The sequence below is a fragment of the Octopus sinensis genome, linkage group LG6 (assembly GCF_006345805.1).
Source record: "Octopus sinensis linkage group LG6, ASM634580v1, whole genome shotgun sequence".
In the NCBI taxonomy this organism is placed as follows: domain Eukaryota; kingdom Metazoa; phylum Mollusca; class Cephalopoda; order Octopoda; family Octopodidae; genus Octopus; species Octopus sinensis.
This window is the reverse complement of record NC_043002.1, coordinates 39,702,197-39,725,173: the sequence shown is the minus strand read 5'-3', so window position 1 is coordinate 39,725,173 and position 22,977 is coordinate 39,702,197. Positions and strand designations below refer to the sequence as shown.

The 22,977-nt window shown below is 35.5% G+C and overlaps 1 protein-coding gene across 5 annotated transcripts in view; it reads right to left on the bottom strand.

Annotated features, from left to right (window-relative positions):
• Window positions 1–22,977, bottom strand: part of LOC115212779 (oxysterol-binding protein-related protein 8) — a 143,312-nt gene that overhangs the window by 5,115 nt on the left and 115,220 nt on the right. For all 5 annotated transcript variants that reach the window (XM_029781464.2, XM_036503841.1, XM_036503842.1 and 2 more), the window contains 4 exons: window positions 5,816–5,941; window positions 4,947–5,047; window positions 1,813–1,998; window positions 192–466 (listed from right to left, as the gene is read on the bottom strand). In XM_029781464.2, the coding sequence (XP_029637324.1) occupies window positions 192–466; window positions 1,813–1,998; window positions 4,947–5,047; window positions 5,816–5,941 (688 nt within the window). The remainder of the gene's footprint in view (window positions 1–191; window positions 467–1,812; window positions 1,999–4,946; window positions 5,048–5,815; window positions 5,942–22,977) is intronic.

Here is a 22,977-nt window from a genome sequence, read left to right as displayed (position 1 = left end):
AATTGCTAAATTTTCCAAAAGAAGACTGAACTTATTTCTGTTACTTATAAAAACATTCTGGTATTTGAATAATTTTGAGAGAATGGTTTGATAAGAATATAAAGTGACTATTTTAAATAAATATTCAAAGATTCGTTGGCAAACCAGGATTGAGTAAATATAATTATCCTAATGAATAAATTTAGACTTACGGCCAGAATTAGATGAATCGCTGTCATGTCTGTTGATTTCTAGATCAGGAGTAGAACTACCACTTTCTTCACCCATGTGTCGTTGATTTAAGGAAGGACGTTTCATACGATTTGAACACAATTTGCTTTTGCTGTAATTTTTGCACTCGTCTTTTTTATCAAGACTGGAAAGGCTTCTTGCACGCACCATCGGTGTTCGGTGACGAGTTCTTGCTTTAATTACATATTCAGATTCGTACTGCAGCAAGTCATTACATGGATCCCATGGTCTCATACTATAAGTGGAATGGAAATATTTTGTTAAAAGGAAATTAAAATAAAGACAAAATTTTTAATGTAAAACCAATGTTTAAGAATCAAAAATATTCTATGACTATCAATTTCTGTAAAGTCGATATTATGATTGTTGTTATTTAACAGACCTGTGATCAAACGCATTCCAACATGACAATAACCACTTTTCCCTACCCCCAGACATGATGTATCTAAAGCTAAGTTAACCCATGCTCAGCTGATTAAATTATTGTTGGCAATGTAACATGCTAACCATATGCAAATCAGTTTTTGCAACCACTTTCTGTTGGCCAGAAAATAAAATGGCTGTACTATATAATATGAAATGTGGAGCGTTCCAGAAAAATACTCCACTATTGAAAAATGAGTTAACTCACTTCCCACATCTCCAGTATACATGCACACAACTGATTATACTCAGTTCCTGCACAGTAAGGATTAAACAATGTCTCTTTATTTTCTAAAGATGATAGAGAGTAATTTGAGAAAGGATTTGACTACTATTGCTAGCAGGTTGAGTATTATTATATGCTTGTTGATATAACATTAAATTAAGGCAGTGAGCAGGCAGAATTGTCAGCATGCCAGGTAAAATGCTTAGCAGTATTTCATCCGTCTTTACATTGAGTTCAACTTTGCCTTTCATCCTTTCAGGATTGATAAATTAAGTACCAGTTGCATACTGGGGTCGATCTAATCGACTGGCCCCCTCCCACAAAATTTCGGGCCTTGTGCCTAGAGTAGAAAGGACATTACATTAAATTAGAGAGAGAACCTAACTTAATATTCTTTTGAATTGAATTTCTTTGAACAAACAACTGAGTACCTCAGTAATTTGGTATAACCAATCCTGATTTAGAAACAAGATTCATTCTTATTTCACAGTTACTTTCCAAAGGCAACAAGTTTGTAGTTCTTGTATTTTCCCACAAAAACAAAGCCTTTTTATCTTAATTCTGCTTTTCTTGTTTTACTTCCGTTAAATGCAAAAACAGTATGCAAGGTTTCAGTAATTAAGTGCTTTAAGCACAAAGGTGAATACAAAATCCTTTATGGTTCAGGTATGTAATTTTCTCATATTCAAGAAACGCCCATATTATTTTTCAATAAATAAAATTTGCAGAACAAAGAAAATAAATCTTGTAACTGAACTACTCTATTACACCTAATACATGTGATATTTTTTTAAAACAATACAATTTGTGGTTTTAATTCACTTCCAGTCTGACAAGTTGAGAAAAAATTTTCAGTTCTACACTTAAGATTAATATCAGATGTCCGAAAGACAACTGGTTTGAGAAGGTAGTTGTATACAATGTACACTTACTCAGCATGCTTGTAGACCCAGTCTAATGTTAGTGGGTCTCTTTCAAATAAGTTTGGAATCCATTCTTCCAACAAAGCCTTACGTTCTTTTGCACATTGTCTTTGCCTATCTTCAAGAAAATATTTCTCTTGTGTAGCAGTATTAATATCCCCTTTGAGGATAGCATCACTGACTTTTTTCCATAATCTGGATTTAAAAAAAAAAATAAAGATAATATGGCAGATATATATATATATATATATATATATATATATATAGGGAAAGTTTACAGAAAAAACAAAAGACAAAGACGGGTGGTGTACAAAACAAACAGATGTATTAGTATAGTGCTCAGGAATAGAAAACATCTTTTACGCTTCGAGCCTATGCTCTTCTACAGAAAGGTACACAGAAAAAACAAGGAGAGAAAAAAAATGTGTGTAGTGGCTAACGATCTATCATGGCATCTGATATATATATATATATATATATGACTAAAATACTCATTTAGCATGACCAAAATATGCATTTAGGCAGGGCGAGGAGAATTTGTTTGAGAGTTTGGTGAATGACTATGCCAGTTAGTTTCCTTTTAGATGCAGTCTGAAATGTTTGTATAAGTGGAAGTACTATTTTGTGTCTCACTTGAACCACTGAGAGTTAGAAACCATTATCAGCTAAAGTATTTTTTAGACTTAAAGAGATAAACAAGTTTTTGAGATAGAGTATTTGGTGTGATGTGTATGTGAAGCCGCCAAGAGAGATGATCAAAGATTGTGACAAGTAGCATTTAAAGCAGTTTTGAGGTTTGTATTTGATTGTACATTGTTCCATAGCTGTGAGGTGGGTGTGTGCAAGATTATTTCTTTGATGTACCAATGGTTGTGTCTTTGTGCTGTTGAAAGAGACAACATTGATATGTCTCTGCTGATCATGTACATAAAGCAGGTTTGTTGAATTAATAGTGTTGGTCATGTTAGGAAGAGTATAGATGGCAGCTGTGTGCAAAAAGTTATTGTGAGGAGTGAAAGACGGTATTATCTACTTAGGAATGAACACTGTCGGAGGCAACTGTAAGTCATTGATGTACATGAGGAAAAGTGTAAGAGACATAAAACCAAGCTCTGCTGTACATCAGAGTTGATAGAATGTTGGTCAGAGACAGCTACTTCAGTGGATGCAGTGATCTGACAAGAAGCTTCACATTAAAGAGACAAAAGACATATGAAACTCATAAGCGGACAGCTTAACCCATTAGCATTCAGATCTCTCTGTCAAATGGTAATACTTATTTATCCACATTGAGAAACATTTGTCATGCATTACTTTGCAACTTTGAGATTTCAATGACATGGTTATTTATTTTTAGAATAATAAAGTAAGTGTGAGAGGTCAGATCTGGCCAGTTTGAAGAGAAAACAGATAAATTATTTTGGTTTAAATACTGAAGGATTAACTAATAGATTTGCATGCTAGATACTGTCAACCATCTTGCCGATGTCAAACAAGACATCACAGTTTTTACCAGGTTTCTCAAATGTAAGGGCTCATTCCTTGTGAGTGACATACAAGAGCAGGTTCCAGTCAACCTAGCTTTTTAGAAGATATATTGATGATCTTTAAAGAAAAAGAGGAGAAGAGGGACACAATGTTGGAGACAGTGGCCATTAACAACTGACTCCATCATTTTTGAAATATTGGAAGTCAAAGAAATAGGTCAATAGTTACTGGGGTCAGAGACGCTACTCTTATTGAGAATGGCAGTTCTTGGAGATTGTAGAACATTTTCACTGATAGCTTTTTTTATTATTTCTAAGCATTGGGGAGGCCATTTTCTTGACAATTAAGTTCTGAGAGATGAAGGATTTAAATCACATTATGGGCGTGCTTAATCAGATATAAAATGCTCTAAGCTTCCAACATAGGAAATGTAAAAAGTGAGAAGTGTGTAAATATAAAAAATAAAAAGCCACATGATTAAGAAGCTCACTTTGCAACATCATGGTTTCAGGTTCAGTCCTACTGTGTCAATGGTTGTGTCTTGGGAAGTGTCTTCTACTTATAGCCCTGGGCCAACAAATGCCTTGTGAGTGAATTTGGTGGACACACTGAGTGGAAGTTTGTTATATGTGTTGTCGTGTGTATGTGTGTGTGTATCCCTCACAGTACTTGGAAACCAGTGTTGGTTTGTTTACACCCCCATAACTTCGCAGTTCAGCGAAAAAGTATCAGACTTTAAAAAATAAGCACATGGGTTGATTGGTTTGGCTAAACCCTTCAAGACACTGCCCTAGCTTGGCCATAGCCCAATGACTAAAACAAGTAAAATATAAAAGATGAGATTTCAAAATAAGTTTGTTGAAAACCACTTAACTAAAAGCTGGAGATATTTAAATTCCAGTTCAATATACAAAGAGAGTAAGAAGTACTTTATTAGAGAAACCAATAGAAAAGACACAAGAAAATCAGTATAAATATACAGTAATATCTCACTTTACGAGGAACTGTTTTACGAAACCCTGAGTTTATGAGTTTTATTTTTCAAGCACAAGATCCAAATTTGAACTAAGTGCAAAAGTTTCTACTACCAAAACAAAACATGTCGAGCAAAAGGGCAAAAGCTTGCTCAATCTCAATTTTCAGTATGAATACGGATCGTGAAAGCTTGGCCCATCAATCATTTCTGTGTTACCGAGAAATTTATAGAGAGCATAAAAAAGCTTCTTCTTAGTAAACAAACTCCAGACATGTTTTTTAAAAAGAAATCTACAAGTCTGTCTTAGAGTGCTTAGAATCGGCAATAGTATCTACAAGTGACGGTGTGCGTGAGTCTAGTGCATGTGAAAGTGATTCAGAAAACGATTATAATAATATTTTTTTATTATAAATGACCCTGACATTCTTTTTACTTTACATAAAATGTTCTTTACATTCTACCATTATTTTATTGCTGTTTATTTACGAGTATTATAAATTTTACAGGTAAAATATGTTTCTGGGAACGAATTACAATTTGTAACATTGCTACTATGGGAAATTATTGCTCTGCTTTACAAGTTTTCACTTTATAAGCTGCCTCTGGGAATAAACTAACTCGTATATCGAGGCATTCATTACTGTACAACTAAATTTAAGTGTGCGTGTGAAAGACTTACAATTCAGATTCCATTTCATTCTGATTTTCCAAAGGAACAGTAAATCGTTTTAGTCTTTGACTTATTACTTCTTGTGTAGGATTCCAAAACATCTGTATCTCCTGAAATAAAAAGAGAAAAAATATATTTGTTACTTGTAACTCTTTTCAACTGCTTCTCTGTATTGGATAACATCATACAGAACACACCATGCCACACTCACAAATCACTTTGGACTAGAACTGTCATAACAGTATTTAATTTTCTCTACTCCCATCAATCATTCCCAAAACAACAGCAATAACAGAGCAAGGGAACTTCCATGTGGCCACCAGACCCACTAGAAATAGCAACCAAATTACCCTCAAGACCATTGCTTCTGAGCTCAGATTGGAAACAACATATTTTTTATTGTTTACTTGCTTTCAGTCATTGGACTATGACCATACTGGGGCACTGCCTTGAAGGGTTTTACATTGAACAAATCAACCCCATTACATATCTTTTTAAGTCTGGGATTTATTCTATCAGTTACTTTTGATGAAGCAATAAGTTACAGGGATGTAAACAAACCAACACCAATTGTTAAGAGGATTGGGACACATACATACATACACACACGCACATGCAACACATTTTCTGTCTACCAAATTCACTCACAAAGCATTAGCCAGCCCAGGGCTGTAGTAAAAGACATTTGTCCAAGGTGCCATGTAGTAGGACTGAACCCAAAACCACATGGTTGCTAAACAAGCTCATACTGGGGACGATGCAAAAAGATGAGAATTATTGACTGGAATGCTTATAATTTGCTTAATCAGGGGTGACTTCAGACTATACAACAACAACATAAATATAATTAACAACTAAACAATATGTATTTCTCTTACCTCTGAACGCTTGTCTTTAATAAACACTTCTTGGTCCCAATGGCCCTCTATCACAGCTAGAGTGTCTGACCCCATTTTGATACGGCCAACTATTCGGTTGGAAGCTTCACCACTTCCAAGAAATGGCTATAAAGACAAATTAAATTTCAAAATGAGAAAAGTTAAGCTGCTTTAAAAGCAAAGGCATGCAGACATGAAATAGAAACAATACGCATAATATAAAAAAGTAACACAAACATTAAATGCATATATATATATATAATATATATATATATATATATATATATATATATATATACACATATATATATGATACACACACAATCATCATTTAACATCCACTTTCCCATGCTTGCATGGATCAGACAGAATTTGTTGAATTATATTTTTCACATCCAGATACCCTTCCTGTTGTCAATCCTTATCTGTTACCAAGCCAGGTGATATTTCCCCCAAAACTAGGCATGTTTTTCATGGAAAACTGGAAACAAACAATTTGCTTGTATAACAATGATGCTCATTTACAACTATCGCATGATGTCTAGACAAGATTATATACCTAAACACACACACAAACTGACTCATAGTAGGCATGTATAAACACATAGTTACAAAATGATTGCTTTCTAGTATGGGGAAGAAGAAAGATTAGTCACACTGATCAGCTAAAAAGAAATTTTAAATGTACATTTGATGTACATGATCTTCTCTCTCTCTCTCTCTCTCTAGCAAGAATTCCTTTCCAATAAAAGAATATCCATAAAGCTCTTCAGTGAGTTGATCATCAGAAAGATGAACGTCTGAGAGATGTGAATATCATTGTGAAATAACTACTTTGTATGATCAAAGCAGTTATATGATGAGGTTGTTCACTGCTCTCATTGTCCATAAGTGTTTGTATATTCCAGCTTGCTCTTTTCATTATGATGAAAGATGAACATCATGTAGAATTTTTTTCTTTTTTCTGTAAAGTGCTGTTGCTGCACTGGATATATAATCCACCAGTCACTGCATAAAAGACTAACCAGATTTTTGAGGCAGCACATTTGTTTGAAATACAATTTCTAATCATCTCTCATGCTTATGAGCAAGCAGTACCACCCTAACAAAGCTACTCTGTTACCCAGAACTCCACTATATTAAGCCTGCATGCACCAAAAAGGATGAGATGATATTAAGCTAAGTTCCAGGTCGTTAACATGAAAGATTTTAACTTAATACTCTAAACATGTAAAAATGATGATGACAATGATATATATAGAGATTACAAACAAGGGGAATGGAATTAGCAAGTCCTTTTATTACGTCAATTTACAGCCCATTTTGTTGAAATTTGATCTCATGAATACTGCTATGTTATGCAATAATATGCACAACTTTTAACACCCAAATGAAATTTTATATATATATATATAGTATTTTACTGAAGTTGAAAATTCAGCTTCAATGAAATACTATTTTACTCTTCCTTTAGTATTTGAGTACCATTTCCTCCCACCTTGTTTTTCACCTATGTGTTCGCACACACGTACATACGCGCACGTGTGTGTGTGTGTGTGTGTGTGTGTGTGTGTGTGTGTGTGTAGATAAATCAATTTAAATGCATAACTGAAAGAGCTACTAATAATTTCCTGCTATTGTGATACTTGAACATGTATATTTATAAAATACACCATGTATCTTGTAGCAATCCTTCAGGCTCAGTTTGTAATATCTTATAAATATGCCTGTTCATGTATCATAATAGTATGAAACTATTAGTAGCTTTTTTTGGTTGTGTATTTAAATTGATATTCATCTCTCACTGGATGGAGTGCTTTCTTGTTGATTTTTACCTCTATTGGATCTTTAAACTATATACATATATATAAATATATTTTCATCCCGCAGAGTGTCCAACAACACCCTCCTCACCAAGCAAGCCTGGTGGGGTTGCCAGTTTAGTTGCCGACGACCCAACCATGCGACAGGTTGTACTGAATTACATGTTGCCAGTAGCACTCAAGAGCCACCTGACAGTTTGTGACAAACCATACCTTTCTTTTGTTTGGTTCAAATCTCATTTGCGAACCCATGGAAAACGAACCTCCACCAACTATTCTGCCTATAAGTCTGTGCACACCTTCGAAAACAGTGTATGCCAGAAGGTTTGCAAATCTAACGGAGGCCTCAAAAGACATTTTAAGATCCACAAAGATCAGAACTTAACTGCAACACTTGGTGGTCCAAAACCGATATGCAATCTATGTGGGTGTCTTTTCAGAACATTGACTGGTTTAAAAAGCCACATCAGATGCCATGATGGTGCTAAGGTGTAGGTACAGGAGGTGGTCAAACTCTGCATAAGGAGTAGACAACCACAATCATATATATATATATATATATATATATATAGATATATATATATATATATATATATATATATATATATTGATAAAAATGGTAAGACAACAAAAGAATGAAAGAGACCTCGATATTATGTAAATAGAGGAATTTATCAGTAAATGTAATATGTGACAATTATTTGGTAGCCATGATAAAACTCCAAGTTTCAGATGCCAAGGTAGAAATCCATGCTGCCATCTCTTCAGTTATCCGGCCATCGGAAAAAATGCTATGAAAAATTACCGTTATACAAAGGGAAATTATTGTGTGATTGACCGTTATTAAGACAAAAGAGCTATTTGAATGACTGCTAAGTGAGGGGAGGGAGTAAAAGTAAGGAAGTAAGGGGGTAAAAAGGTCCATAGTATTCGCGTAAGTGCGAATATATATATATATATATATAGATATATATATAATATAAATAATATAAATATGATCAAACATCACGCATCCTTTTCCATGTATGTATATATATATATACACACACACACACACACACACATATGTGCGTGTGTAATCCAAAAGTTAAGGAATGGAGTAGATAAAATCCAGGCTACATATGTTTCACAGCGAGTGGAACCTCAGAAGTAGTAAATATCCAGCTTTAGGATTTTTATTTGCATACACGGCAACCTTGGTTGCCAACCATGAATTACAAAATAATATTTTTTAGCTTATTGTACTTCGATATGGGAAAGATTCCCAACTTTCTGCACCAATAAACCACTATTATTCCTGAAAGTTGTTTTTATTTATATATTTTCTACAGATTGCTTGAAACTCACTTTTTTCCTACACCTAGATATTTGGATCTTACCTTTATATATACATATACACACACACACACACATATATATATATATATATATATATATATATATATTATATATATATATATATTATATATATATATATACATACATGTACACACACACACACACACACACATACACATGTATACATACATATGTGCACATACACATTCCTATATGTTTAAACACACATCAATATTGTTATTCTTTTATATATTTTTTAAAACTCATTTCAGTTACTGATGTTGCATGTTTTCCAATAACGTTCTGCAGGTCATGTGGGGGAGTACTTTTGTATTTGTTATTTATCCAACCTAGTTTGAATGGTGAATGCCCTCTCCATACACTAACCATGCATCAGTTCAGGTAAACTAGAAACTGCTGCCAGATAAGCAATGTTGTCGATTGCTCAGGTTGTTAACCTCACCCCTTCAGCTGTGTGCATATATTTATGCATGTAGAGGGTATGAGTGTTGTATGACAGAAATAAAACACCTGGTGGTGAAGTTCAGGTTATCATCTAATAACAATTCATCATCATCATCATCATTAAAAAATAGATTTACTGAGATGCTTAAGTTATCTGAGATAGAAATCAATGTCCCATACAAAACTGGTCACTCTCTTTGGTAGTGTAATTTGTGACTAAAAGAAAAAGAGGGGAAGGGGGAGATGCTATTCATTATTCAGCAGTCAGCCTTCTACAGCATTATTATCACTGTTATTCTTAGATTAGTTTTACTCTTTGTTGCCAGTCATAGGACAAATATAGCCACTTCTTACAAATCAACAAGTAGAAGATTGATTGGTTTTGCTGTGGGGGTTGCACGTGAAATCTGCTAGACAACATAATACAAGGAGATTAATCTTATCTTTAAAAAAACTCATTGTGGTTCAGTCATTGAACTCTTGCCACACAGGGGCACTGCAGTTCAAAAGTGTTAAGTCGATTTTTTTCCACTGCAATACTTTATCCCTTCGGCTTGTGGTAAACATAGAGGGATGGAAAGTAAAATTCAACCTGGGCACAAAATACTGATTCCAAATTTTGGCACAAGGCCAGCAATTTTAGGGGAGTGGGTAAGTCGGTTAGACCAACCCCAGTGTTCAGCTAGTATTTATTTTATCGACCCCGTAAGGATGAAAGGTAAAGTAGACCACAGTGGAATTTGAACTCAGAATGTGAAAACAGATGAAATGTTGCTAAGCATTTTCCCCAGGGTGCTAACAATTCTTCCAGCTCACCACCATAATAATAATAATCCTTTCTACTATAGGCACAAGGTTTGAAATTTCGGGAGAGCGGGGACTAGTCAATTATATCGACCCCCGTGTTTAGCTGGTACTTATTTTATCGACCCCAAAAGGATGAAAGGCAAAGTAGACCGCAGTGGAATTTGAACTCAGAATGTGAAGACTGAAAATGTCACTAAGTATTTTGCCCAGAATGCTAACAATTCTGCCAGCTTACTGCCTTGGACATAAAATATCAAAAGCAGAATAAGTAAATGATTGTGCCAGCATGTGGCTTAGGGTGTTGGACTCATCATCATAAGATTGAGGTTTCGATTTCTAGACCAAGCAATGCACTGTGTTCTTGAGAAAAACACTTCATTTCACATGGCGTTAGGCACATTTGCACAGCTGGCAAAAATGAGTAACCCTGTGACAGGCCAGTGTTCTGTCCATGTGGGGAATATATATGCTACAGAAACCAGAACACTGGCCCTAAGAGTCTACATGACTTAGAAAGGAACTTTATTCTATCTTTATATAAACGATCACAACAAAACATTTTTGTTTTATCCTTTACTAATATATATGTATATATATCTACGTGTATGTGTTTGTCCTCCACACCACCACCACTTGACAACTGGTGTTGGTTTGTTTACATCTTTGTAACTTAGTGGTTTGACATAAGAGACTGATAGAATAAGTACCAGGCTTTGAAAAAATAAGTACTGAGGTTGAGGATTCACTCGACTAAAACTCTTCGAGGCAGTGCACCAGCATGGCCACAGTCCAATGACAGAAACAAGTGAAAGATAAAAGATACACTAATTCTTCCCCACTTTTCTTCATATGTGATTGATTTTCTCATATTTAATTTTACTGAGGAGCATTTAGCCAGTTCAAGGTCTTGCTAAGAAAGCACTTGATGAAAGTGGTATGTAGTGAGATTTAACCTCAAGTCATGAGCTTGTGAAGCAAACTTCTTAACCATACGGTTATGCTTATGAACACAATAAACTTTTTTTTTTTTAAAAAAAGGTGGGGGGTGAGATAAGAAAACAAACTAATGAAATTAATCACATGCCAAGATTTTTTTTTGTAAAGTGTGTGTGATATAAATAGCTATCTTACACAGAATAAAAATGACAAGCCATGACACGAAACATGTTTACTAAACATTTCAGTATAAGAAAACAGATTATAGATATTAAATATAACATGGTCTTAGAACATAATCTTGATGCAAAAATAATTATATTGGCATTATATTTGCAGCAAAACTAAAGCTGTTTTAAGAATAATAAAATGCTGTTATGTATTAAGGAAAATTTACCCAACTGGAATTATTTCACATTATGTAGAGCCATAGAATAAATTTCGACAATTTGTGATCAGAAGTGACCATCATGTCTTTCTGTATATATAGGATTACTTTGTACATTATGTCATTCCTTTTTTTTTTTTCATAAGATGGTAAGCTGTTACTTGAGGTAGTTCAGCTGCTATTTCTAAAAGGTTAAGCAATCACTTAGAGAAAGGGTTCCAAACATGGAGTGCCTACTCCACTTTGAGATGCAAGATGGCATTTCAGAAAGTACAACAAAGAGGTAAGAGAGCAATGTATATAATCCTCCTCCTCATCATCATTATTGTTTTTAATGTCTACTTTTCTATGCCTGCATAGGTTGGATGGAATCCATTGAGGTGCATTTTCCATATCTGGATGCCTTACTTGCCCCCATGACCAGACATGTTTTCACAGAATTTTGGAAATGAAGGACACCTCATGCGTGAAGGTGACATTTGTTTACAACTATCACATGAAGTCAAAGCAAAGACACACACATACATATGATGGACATCTTTCAGTTTCCATCAACCAAATCCACTTGTCAGGCTACAGTTGGCCCAGAGCTATAGTAGAAGACACTTATCCAGTTGCCCAAAGTACCCGAGACCATATGAGTGGGCTGCAAATTTCTTACCACACAGCCAAATCTGTACTAATACACTTTATAAAAATTACATCCGGGATAAAATTAATTTACTCTTAAAAACAATTTTGTTCTATTAAACATACCAAAAACATTATTAGACCATATTTATTGTATGTGGTTCAATTTAAAGCAAAAATTAGTTATCAGAAAATTTCCTTTTCCATCATCTTTGAATGTGATATTAGTTTCATAGAAGTTGCAAAAATAAATCAATTATTTTCTAGGGTTGCAAGACATAGAAAAGGCTTAGAATCACTGGCCTAGTCTTCCCAATTGGCTTGCTTGTTTGGAATGTTAAGGGCGTGTTGTAGTTATAGCTTTCCCTGGGGTTTTAATAGCATAAACTAAGTTTAAAAGGTTTCAGTGTAGAATTGAAACCAAGTATAATAGATTCATATTGCCAGTGTCTATATTTAGCACCGTGTAGTGCTGTTAGTGAAGTGTAAACTGGATTATGTATGAAAACGTGGCAGAAGTCATGATAACATTTTTGGTTAATATAATAGAATGTCTGATCCTTTGTTTTTATACTTCCTACAGTAAAATAAATGGCAGGCAGGTTTTGTGTTAGTAGAATTCTACTGGACAATAATCACATTGGTATAAATAGAATGGAAATAGAACAAACAAACTCTACAATTGGACACTGGCTACAAAACATGAGAATTAATCAAAAAGATGGGAGTGGGGAGGGGAGATTAAAAACAAAACACAAGCCTGATTTATTCTATTTGTGTGTGAAATGAAACTGTGGTGGCAACAGCCGAGCTGGGAGAAGACTATTGCGTAATTTGCCAACTGTTTGAACATTGACGCAAACCACTTGAATTAGAAAGGTGAAGGGATGTACTTAAGTAAGTAGTGATGAGGACAACAATGTTTCTGTTGTGGTTCTATAATAATAATAATAATAATAATAATAACAATAATATATAATGGAGAAGAATGCTGCAGATGGTGAAAATACCAGGATGTTGGAGCAATTGTATTAGACTACTAAGTGTTATTTTAGCCTCCTTGTCTCTGAGTACATATGTAGTAGGAATCAGTGAAATAATAGTAATGCATTAAAGTATGAAGGCACGTGGCTGAGTGGTTAGGGTGTTACACTAACAATAGTATGATTGTGGTTTCAATTCCCAAGCTGTACATGAGCAAAGAAACTTCATTTCGCATTGCTCCAGTCCATAAATGAGCTGCAGCAATAGCTGAGAAATAGACCCTGCAATGGACTAGTGTCCCTTTTGGGAGGAATGGTATAACCCCAGACCATGTCCGGTAAGTTCACTGTCATCAATTCACTGTTTATTTTTCAATAAAATAGCTTTTAATTATTAATGGTGAAATACTATGGATATATTTTTTTGGTAAAAGTTCCTTGCGGTGAACTTTCTTCGGTGAATAGTCGGTGGTGAACTTTCCCTGCAGTGAATTGATGGCAGTTAACTTACCTGCAATCATCCCAGACATTTTATATGCCTTAGAAATCAGGTTAATCTCCACATTTATGAGGCCTAGGGCTCATTTACAAGTCTGATTTCAAATTTTGGCACAAAGCCAGCAATTTTGGGGAAGGGGTTAAGTCAATTATATCAACTCCAGTGTTCAACAGACATTTATTTTATTGACATCGGAAGAAGCTCAGCTGACTTTGGCAGAATTTGAACTCAGAACGTGTAGACAGGCAGAATGCTGCTTAGCATTTTGCCTAAGCATGAAACATTTCTACCAGCTTGCCATGTGGACAAATTTAACCCTTTAGTGTTCAGATATTTTTGTTAAATGTATTGCTTATTTATTCACATTGCTTTGAATTAATCACACATTATTTTGTAGCTTCAAGATATTTCAATGGTGTGTTTCGCTATGTTGAGAATGATATTGCTGGATAGTGTGAGAGGCTGGATCTGGTCAGTTTTAACACAAAACAGGTAGAATATTTGGGCTGGATATGGCTGGATTAAAGCTGAAGGGTTAAAAGTCTTTGTGATCATCAAACAAAAGCTTTATACTGATCTTATTTTTATAACACTCTGTAATGATAAAGTTATAAATAAAGATTCTAGATTAAAATTTAATTAAAAAAAAAGACAAAGTAGTCATTGCTAGAATGCTTTGATTGTTCATAGGTTCATACTAAACCCATGACCATCCCTAAAATTTTTCCAGGCATAATACACCCCAAAGTACATGATCCAATGTTTTTTTCCTAAGATGGTAGGGAATGATTTGAGCAAAATTTGTCTGCAATGTGTAGCAGTTGAAATGACCATATAACATATAGAGCCTCCTGATTTTCTTACTGCAAATAATCTACATGGAATATACAACAAATTTTAAATCTTTTGTGGGTGCAGGCATGGCTGTGTGGTAAGAAGTTTGTTTCCCAACTACATGGTTCCGGGTTCAGTCCAGCAGCAAGGCACCTTAGGAAAGTGTCTTCTATCACAGCCTCAAGCCAGCCAAAACCTTGTGAGTGGATCTGGTAGATGGAAACTGAAAGAAGCCCAATGTGTATGAATGTATGGGGGGAGAAGTTGTGTGTGTGTGTGGGGGGTTGTGTGTGTGTGTGGGAGGATTAGGTTTGTGTGTGTGTGCCTGTTCCTCACCACCACTTGACAACCAATGTTAGTGTGTTTACGTCCCTGTAACTTAGTGGTTCAGCAAAAGAGACAAATAGTATAAGCACCAGGCTTAAAAAATTCATTTGACGAAAAATTCTTCAAGATGGTGCCCCAGCATGGCCACAGTCCAATGATTGAAAAGATAAAAAGATGACAAGCCATATGCAAGCCCCTTCATGGTCACTTAACTTACTAGAAGTAGTAATCAAATCTCACTCAAATCACATTACAATTTTAAATAAGGAACATAGGATAACTTAGATAATGTAGCTTATACTCTGAAAATGTAACTCCATATACTCCTAAAACGTAACCCTATATACTCCTAAAGCATAACCTCATATACTCCTTAAATATAACTCTACATATTCATGAAATATACCCCTACATACTCCTGAAATGTAACCCTACAGACTCATAAGAAGAACAGGATAATCACAGCTGGAATGTCTTTAATTATAGCTCTGCTTGACTAGGATTGGCTTGGAGCTAAGCAACTGTTTTATATAGAAGTCAAGGATGAATAAATATGCTGAAATGTGGTTGTTGTTGTTAAATTACTTGCATGAAGAAACTGCCAGAACTTCAATATTCCTTTGATTATAGTAATCTCACCTATCTGGAGCCTAATTCTTACTCTTGATATGTACCACTGCCAAAAAGGCCTAAAAGCTAGGTTAACAGAACAGTGAGAACTGTAAACAAGCATAAGAATTCAACAGCTAACAGCCTTCCATGTAAATATGCTGATTACTAGCTGTGTGATATTTTGCTGTTTCACATACACGCAAAAACTTATTTTAGCTTCAGAACAATACACACACACACACTTACTTTAGTTTCAAAACAATATGCACACACACTCGCACAAATTTACTTCAGTTTCAAAATATAACACATACACACATAATTTTCAGTACATTACTGGAACAAAGTCATGGCGATGTTGATGCCTACACTTCAGCTTGATGTCACTCAACAGAGGTGCCAAAGATATACATGAAGTACAGCAAAAATATTTGTGACTGATCATCAAAACTTTATCAATATAATCCATATAAAGAACTGAAATAAATAAAATTAAAATATTTTGCAACTTTTATCACTAGATCACACTCTTTATGGTACATACATCATGTGTGTGTGTGTGTGTTTTAGAATAAAGTAAAAAATGGAAAGGCAAAACATTTATTTTAATCTATATCCACCCGCTCAAGGAGGAACCACTTCCAGCCGCCTCTGATAGATAGTTTCAATATCATACTTTTCAGTTGCAGTTCAAACTGGAGTTTTAGTGGTTAACTGAACTGAGCATTCATAGTACAAGCCTCTTACATTACATCAATTCAGAAAAACTCCCTCTATATTCTGTATAAATACATTATATACAACACACACATATAGCATATGCAGACACATACATACACACCCATCACACTGTACACCACAAATTACATATGTATGTATGTATGTGTATATATATATATATATATAATATATATATACACATTATGCAAACACATGTGTATGTGTGTGTGTATATATATTGAATATGTGGGGTTTACTTCCCTGGTGATCTAAACGAATAGGTATGCTGCGTAAGTGCTGTAACTGGTCATCCGTTAGGTTCCAAGTTCACAGCTGAGGCTGGAGCTAGGGATCCATAGTAGGCTTCTGAGTTAGCAGGCATATATTAGAGGAAAAAGGACAACAAAACCAAGGCAGGATGAGTATTTCAAGTCATTTAGAATATTGAATTAGAGTAAGGTGAATTTAAAGTAATTAATTAATTGGATGTCTTACAGCTGTTTCTGGGATATATATATATATATATATATATTACACATACATATGTCTGTATGTATATATATATATACACACACACACACAGTATGTATTCAATATGAAAACACACCACATATATATTACACACACAATATATACATTACACACACACTCAAATTATATATATCAGGTCATCCCATAAGTTCTGTCTGAATTTTGAATAAAGAAAACAAGTGATCAAATGTTATATTTAATTGAAATTTAATCATCAATGTACTTTCCCTGATTATCTATAACTTCCTTTCATCTATTTACAAACTTTTTAATCCCATCAATGTAAAACTCTTTTGGTCTCAAAGTGAAGAACCCTGAATTGTCAGTTTCGACCTCCTCCTGGCTTGCGAAAGATATGTCCCCCAAATGATTCTGTAAACTACGAAACAAATGGTAATCTGAAGGAGCAAGATAGGGAAAATAAGGTGGATGAGGAATTTTTTCCCAACCAAGCTCTTCAATATTCTATGATGTGATCTTTGCAGTATAGGGTCACGCGTTGTCCTGATGAAACATCACTCCTTTTCGATTCACTAAAGCGAGTCTTTTTTTCTTCAAAGCTTTGGTTCAAACGCTCTAATTTCTGACAGTAGACTTGAGCATTGATTGTTGCATTAAGTGGTAACAATTCAAAGTGAATTACTCCTTTGCAATCCCACCAGATAGAGAGAAGAACCTTTTTTCCATGAAGTTCCCTTCCTGGTTGTGGTTGAGCTTTTTCCCTTTTACCAAGCCATTGTTTACAACATTTAACATTTCGATAGAAGATCTATTTTTTATCACCAGTCACAAGTCTATCCAAAAAGGGTGAAATGAGTTCATGAGAATGGTGAAAAGAGCAGATGTCAACTCGGGATTTGCGGTTGGTTTCAGACAATTCATGAGGCAGCCATTTTCCAAGTTTAGGAACCTTTCCAAGTTGTTGAAGATGACGATGAACAGTTTGCCAATTCTTTAACTGGTAATGCAGGATTTTCTTCAAGTAATGCCTCAAGGAGCTTATCAAACTCAACTGAACGTCCTGTTTGATCTTCATCTTCTGAATTTTGCAAACCATCTTCTGCAAGTCTTTTATTTAAGCATTCTTTCCCATAAACTGAGTGTATGTTTCAAGTCGCTTCGGCTGCAGGGTTTCCTTTTTTGTATTCATAAAGCATTATGTGCCTCAAATGCTCTTTGGAAACTTCCATGTTAGAAAGGGTATTTAATCAAAGAAATTTTAATTCTACTATTCTGTAAAATAATATTTAATTAGTTTAAATGTACACAAATGCATAAAAATAATTTTAAATTCCATGAGACATTCTAAACTACTATTAAATTTCATTCAATTTTAAAAAAGGTAAAATCAGACAGAACTTATGGGATGACCTGATACATTACAAATACACACACACACACGATATATACATTACACAAACACACATACACACTACATATGTACATTACATACACACACTACATATATAAATTACACACACACACTACATATATACATTACACACACACACATACACACTACATATGTACATCACCCACATACACACACATAGTGACATATGCACACAAACGAAAGGTTACGCAAGGAAACTTAAGAATGTCAGCATTGACAGGAAGTGTGGTCTCATTGGTTTCGTGACTGTCACATCATGTCACATTTTCAAGGTTATGTGGTTTTGTAATCCACGAGCAAGACATAGCTAATAAATACCTGTACAACAGAAAGACAGTAAAGCCCTTAATTCTTTAAGATGTGCTTGAAAATGTCAATTATGCTACATTATTGTTAGAAGACATTCTCCATTTAATCAGCAGTTACGAAAAAATGCCATCAAGGTACTATAGTCCTATGTAGAATGGCATTACAGAAACAATTTTCGTTTCTGATGGAGTGGGTCACCCTGGGACAAATATTCAAGAAAAATATTTTACAAGTTGAGTGAAATACATTTCAACACAAAGAATATTGGTGGAACATTCTTGTCAAAACCTCCTCCGAACACAAATGCAACAGGGTCGATCATCATCATCATCGTCATCGTTTAATGTCTGATCAGTAGGAGCTCCAAAGAGATAGATAATGGTGATCTAGAGGTTACATAGTAAGTCTGCTTCATAATCATATGGATCTAGGTTTCAATCACATTAAAGAGCACTGTAGACAAAATGTCTTCTGTAGTCTTAGGCCAGCTGAGTGAAACCTGTGAGTGAAATTAGGTTTGTGGTAGCTCATAAGACAGATGGCATATGCCTGTCCTTGGGTAGCAGATTCAACATATTACCAATTTATTTAACCCGCACTGCCTTCACCTCAGCCTCACTTGGAAATCATGGGTGCTATTCCTTCCTCCCTTGACTAAGCCATAACAAAATTTAGAAAAAGAACACAAAGAATTGTTGGTGGTAGTGGTGAAATACTGGCACTCCATTAGTTATGACGATGAGGGTTCCAGTTGATCCAATCGACAGAACAGTCTGCTTGTGAAATTAACATGCAAGTAGCTGAGCACTCCACAGACACATGAACCCTTTATGCAATTCTCAGGTAGATTCAGCATGACACAGAATGTGACAAAGCTGGTCCTTTAAACTACAGGTACTGCTCATTTTTGCCAGCTGAGTGGACCGGAGCAACAAGAAATAAAGTGTGTTGCTCAGGGACACAATGCACTGCTGGGGATTAAACAGATGATCTTTCGACTGTGAGCTGAATACCCTAAGCCTAGCAGTCTGTTGGGTACAACAGTGAGGGTTCCACTTGACCCAATCAAGGAAACAGCCTGCTTGAGAAATTAATGTACATGTGGCTGAGCACTCCATAGACACATGTACCCTTAATGTGGTTATCAGAGAGACTCTGCATGACAAAGAATGTGACATGGCTGGCCCTTTGAAATATAGGTATTACTAAATTTTGCCAGCTGAGTGGACTGGAGCAATGCAAAATAAAGTGTCTTGCTCAAGAACACAGCACACTACTAGGAATTGAACTCATTAGGTTATGCTCATGAGCTGAAAACCCTAACTGCTAAGCCACATGCCTTCACTTGGCTGGGAAAAATTCTGCCAGATGGCTGCTTTGTAGATGTAAACATTTCATTAGTATTAATGAGAAAGAAAGTAAATTTATTCAGCTGGCAGACAATATGCTTGGTTGCACTTCTTCCAGCTCTTTACCTTCTGAGTTCAGATCCCACTAAGGTCAACCTCACCCCTCATCCTTTTGGGTTCAATAAAATAAATATCAGTTAAGTACTGGGGTCAATGTAATCAACTAGACCCCTCCCCCAAAGTTTCAGGACTTGTGCCTATAACAGAAAGGATTATTATTATTACTGTTAAGATGGCCAGCAGGTAGAATCATTAGCTTAGCAGGTTTTCATTTGTCTTTTGCGTTCTGAATTCAAATTCTGCTGAGGTTGACTTTGCTTTTCACCCATTCGGGACCAATGAAATAAGTACCAGTCAAGTACTGGGGTTGATGTAATTGACTAATGCCCCCACAAAATATCAGGCTTTGTGCCTATAGTAGAACGGATTAGTATTATTATTGGATGAGAGAGCAGTGCATGCCATCAAAGTAACACTGGGATAAAATATATGAAGCCCAGTATACCCATCATGACTACCCATCTGATAAGGGTACACCAGGCACATGCATCACAACCATTGTGCATGACATGGTGATCTCATTTCAAAGTAAACAGTACATGACCTTGCAGGTGGGGCCCAGTTAGAATTTTCTTCAGGTCAAGTAGCCTGTCCTGCTCAAAAGGTCCTTGAATAAGAGTTCTTTAAGGATGTTGAATGAAACACCCATGTTTCCAAAGGTGAGTTATTAAAACCTTAAAGAATTCCTTTCAACACATGGCTATGATGTTCCCCTGCTACTTCTGCTCGTGATCAGAGATGCATATATCGTTCCAGGCTTACAAGGAATAAGTCCAGGGGCCAGTTTCTTTGATTAAAAGGCAGTGCTCCAGCATAGCCACAGTCAAAATGAGTGAAACAAGTAAAAGAACGAAAGAAAATTAAAACTGTTTAAGTTAGAGAACTGATGTTGCCACTACTGCCACCACAGCCATAAAAGCTCATTTTTAAAAAAAAAGTAATGAAAACTATAATATAATTATCAGATATTTCATAACTGTTACAGAATATGCTAAATGGAGGCAAAATTGAATGAGATTCCAAATAAGGAATTAATATATTTTTTTAATCTTTTATCCTTTACTTGTTTCAGTCATATTGACTGCAGCCATTTAAAAAAAATATATATTAGAAGTAATTTATGTTACAGTTATTACAGAGAGAAAGACTCTAAAACTTATTCCAAAGCGAAAAAAAAAAAAAAAAGAGTTAGGCATAATACAAACAACAATGAAAATAATCTATTGGATCTCTAAATCTAACAGCTACACTGATCTCCTGAATGAATGCCTAACAGGTGATTCAACAGTCTCATAAAACCTGTGCTAAAAACCTGAACAGGATCAAACTGCTGCTTGATGAATAACAAGCTGCCTTGATATATAGATTCTAGAAAGAATTACATCAATTCAATCTAACAGCATCAAATTACAAAAATAAGGTGTGTGTATATATATAATGAAACACACACACACACACACACACACACATACATTTTTTCCTTTTTTTTTACATCTATTGTTCCATGCTAGCATTGGTTAGACAAATACATAATACTGAAGCATATTGCTTTACAGCTGGATACATTTCCTGTCATTAACCCTTACATGTTATTCAAGAAACAGATCTCATTACATGCATCTTTGAAAGCACAGAACCAGCGGATGATTAGTTGACGGGGAAATTACAACAGACTACACTGCTTGTGGCACAGTGCTTTGCCATGAGAAGCATTTGCACCAAGACACACACACACACACACTAATATCATTCTTGTTTTAAAGTCTACTTTTCCATATTTGCACAAGTCAGATGGAATTCCTTGAGGGAGGTTTTCTATAGCCAAATGTCCTTCCTCTCCCCAACTTTCACCTGTTTCCATGCAAGCAATATTTCCCTGCAATCAGACTTGCTTTTTTTTTCTTTTATGGAAAACTGTAAATGAACAACACTTGTTTAAAACCATCTGCAAAGTCAAGGACACACACATATACAATGGCTGTGTGGTAAGAAGCTTGCTTTCCAACCACACAGTCCCACTGCTTGGCACCTTCAGTAAATATCTTCTACAATAGGCTCAGGCCAACCAAAGCCTTGTGAGTGGCTTTGGTTGGCAGAAACTGAAAGAAGCATACACACACGTGTGCGTGTATGTGTGTGTGAACATGAGTGTAAGTGTTTGTCTCCCACCACCACCACCACTTGACAACTGATGTTGGTTTGTTTATGTCCCTGTAAATTTGCAGTTTGGCAAAAGAGACCAATGGAATAAGTGCCAGGCTTAAAAGAAAAAAGTATTGGGGTTGATTCTTTGAACTAGAAACTCTCCAAGACAGTGCCCCAGTATGGCCAGAGTCATATGACTGAAACATCCAGTTTTTGCCTAGCAGATCTACTCATAAGGCTACACTTGCCCCAGGTGCCAAACACAGGGACTGAGCAAGAAACCATGTGCCATCTGGTCAAGAAGTAAAATTAACCCACACAGCTATGCTTATATATAAGAAAGGATCATGGCCTAATGGTTAGGATACTGGACTTTAGATCACAAGGCAGGGGTTCGATTCCTGGACCATAGGGACATGTAATGTCTTTGAGCAAGGCACTTTATATTACATTGCTCCAGTCTACTCTCTACTCCAGAGAAACTCAGCACCAGCCTACAGCTCTCTCTCTCTCCTTTTCTTCAGCTGTCACATTCTTAATATTCCTTTGAGTCAAAGGGTAGTAGAGCCAAGAAAGCATCTATGTCTGTTCATGACTATTACATAGGCACCTCAGCCAACTAGCAAAATTGCAGCATAAGCCAGTAGGACCCGGACAAACCAGATCATACTTCTATGTGAATGGTGGTTAAGCACATGTATATGCATGTGTGTAAACATATGTATGTATGTATGTAATTATATATGTATGTGCACACATGTGTGTGTGTACTTAATATATTTATAATGAGAGAAAGAGAGAAGTGAGGAAGGCCACAATGTTGCTGCAAAGAATGTATTTGCTAAACTTTATTGGAGAAGAAATATTTGCAGAAAAACCAAGGCCAAGCTGTAAAGAATATAGACAGAGCTAATTCTATATGAGTAGAAGCAATCAACAACGCAGGATTTTTT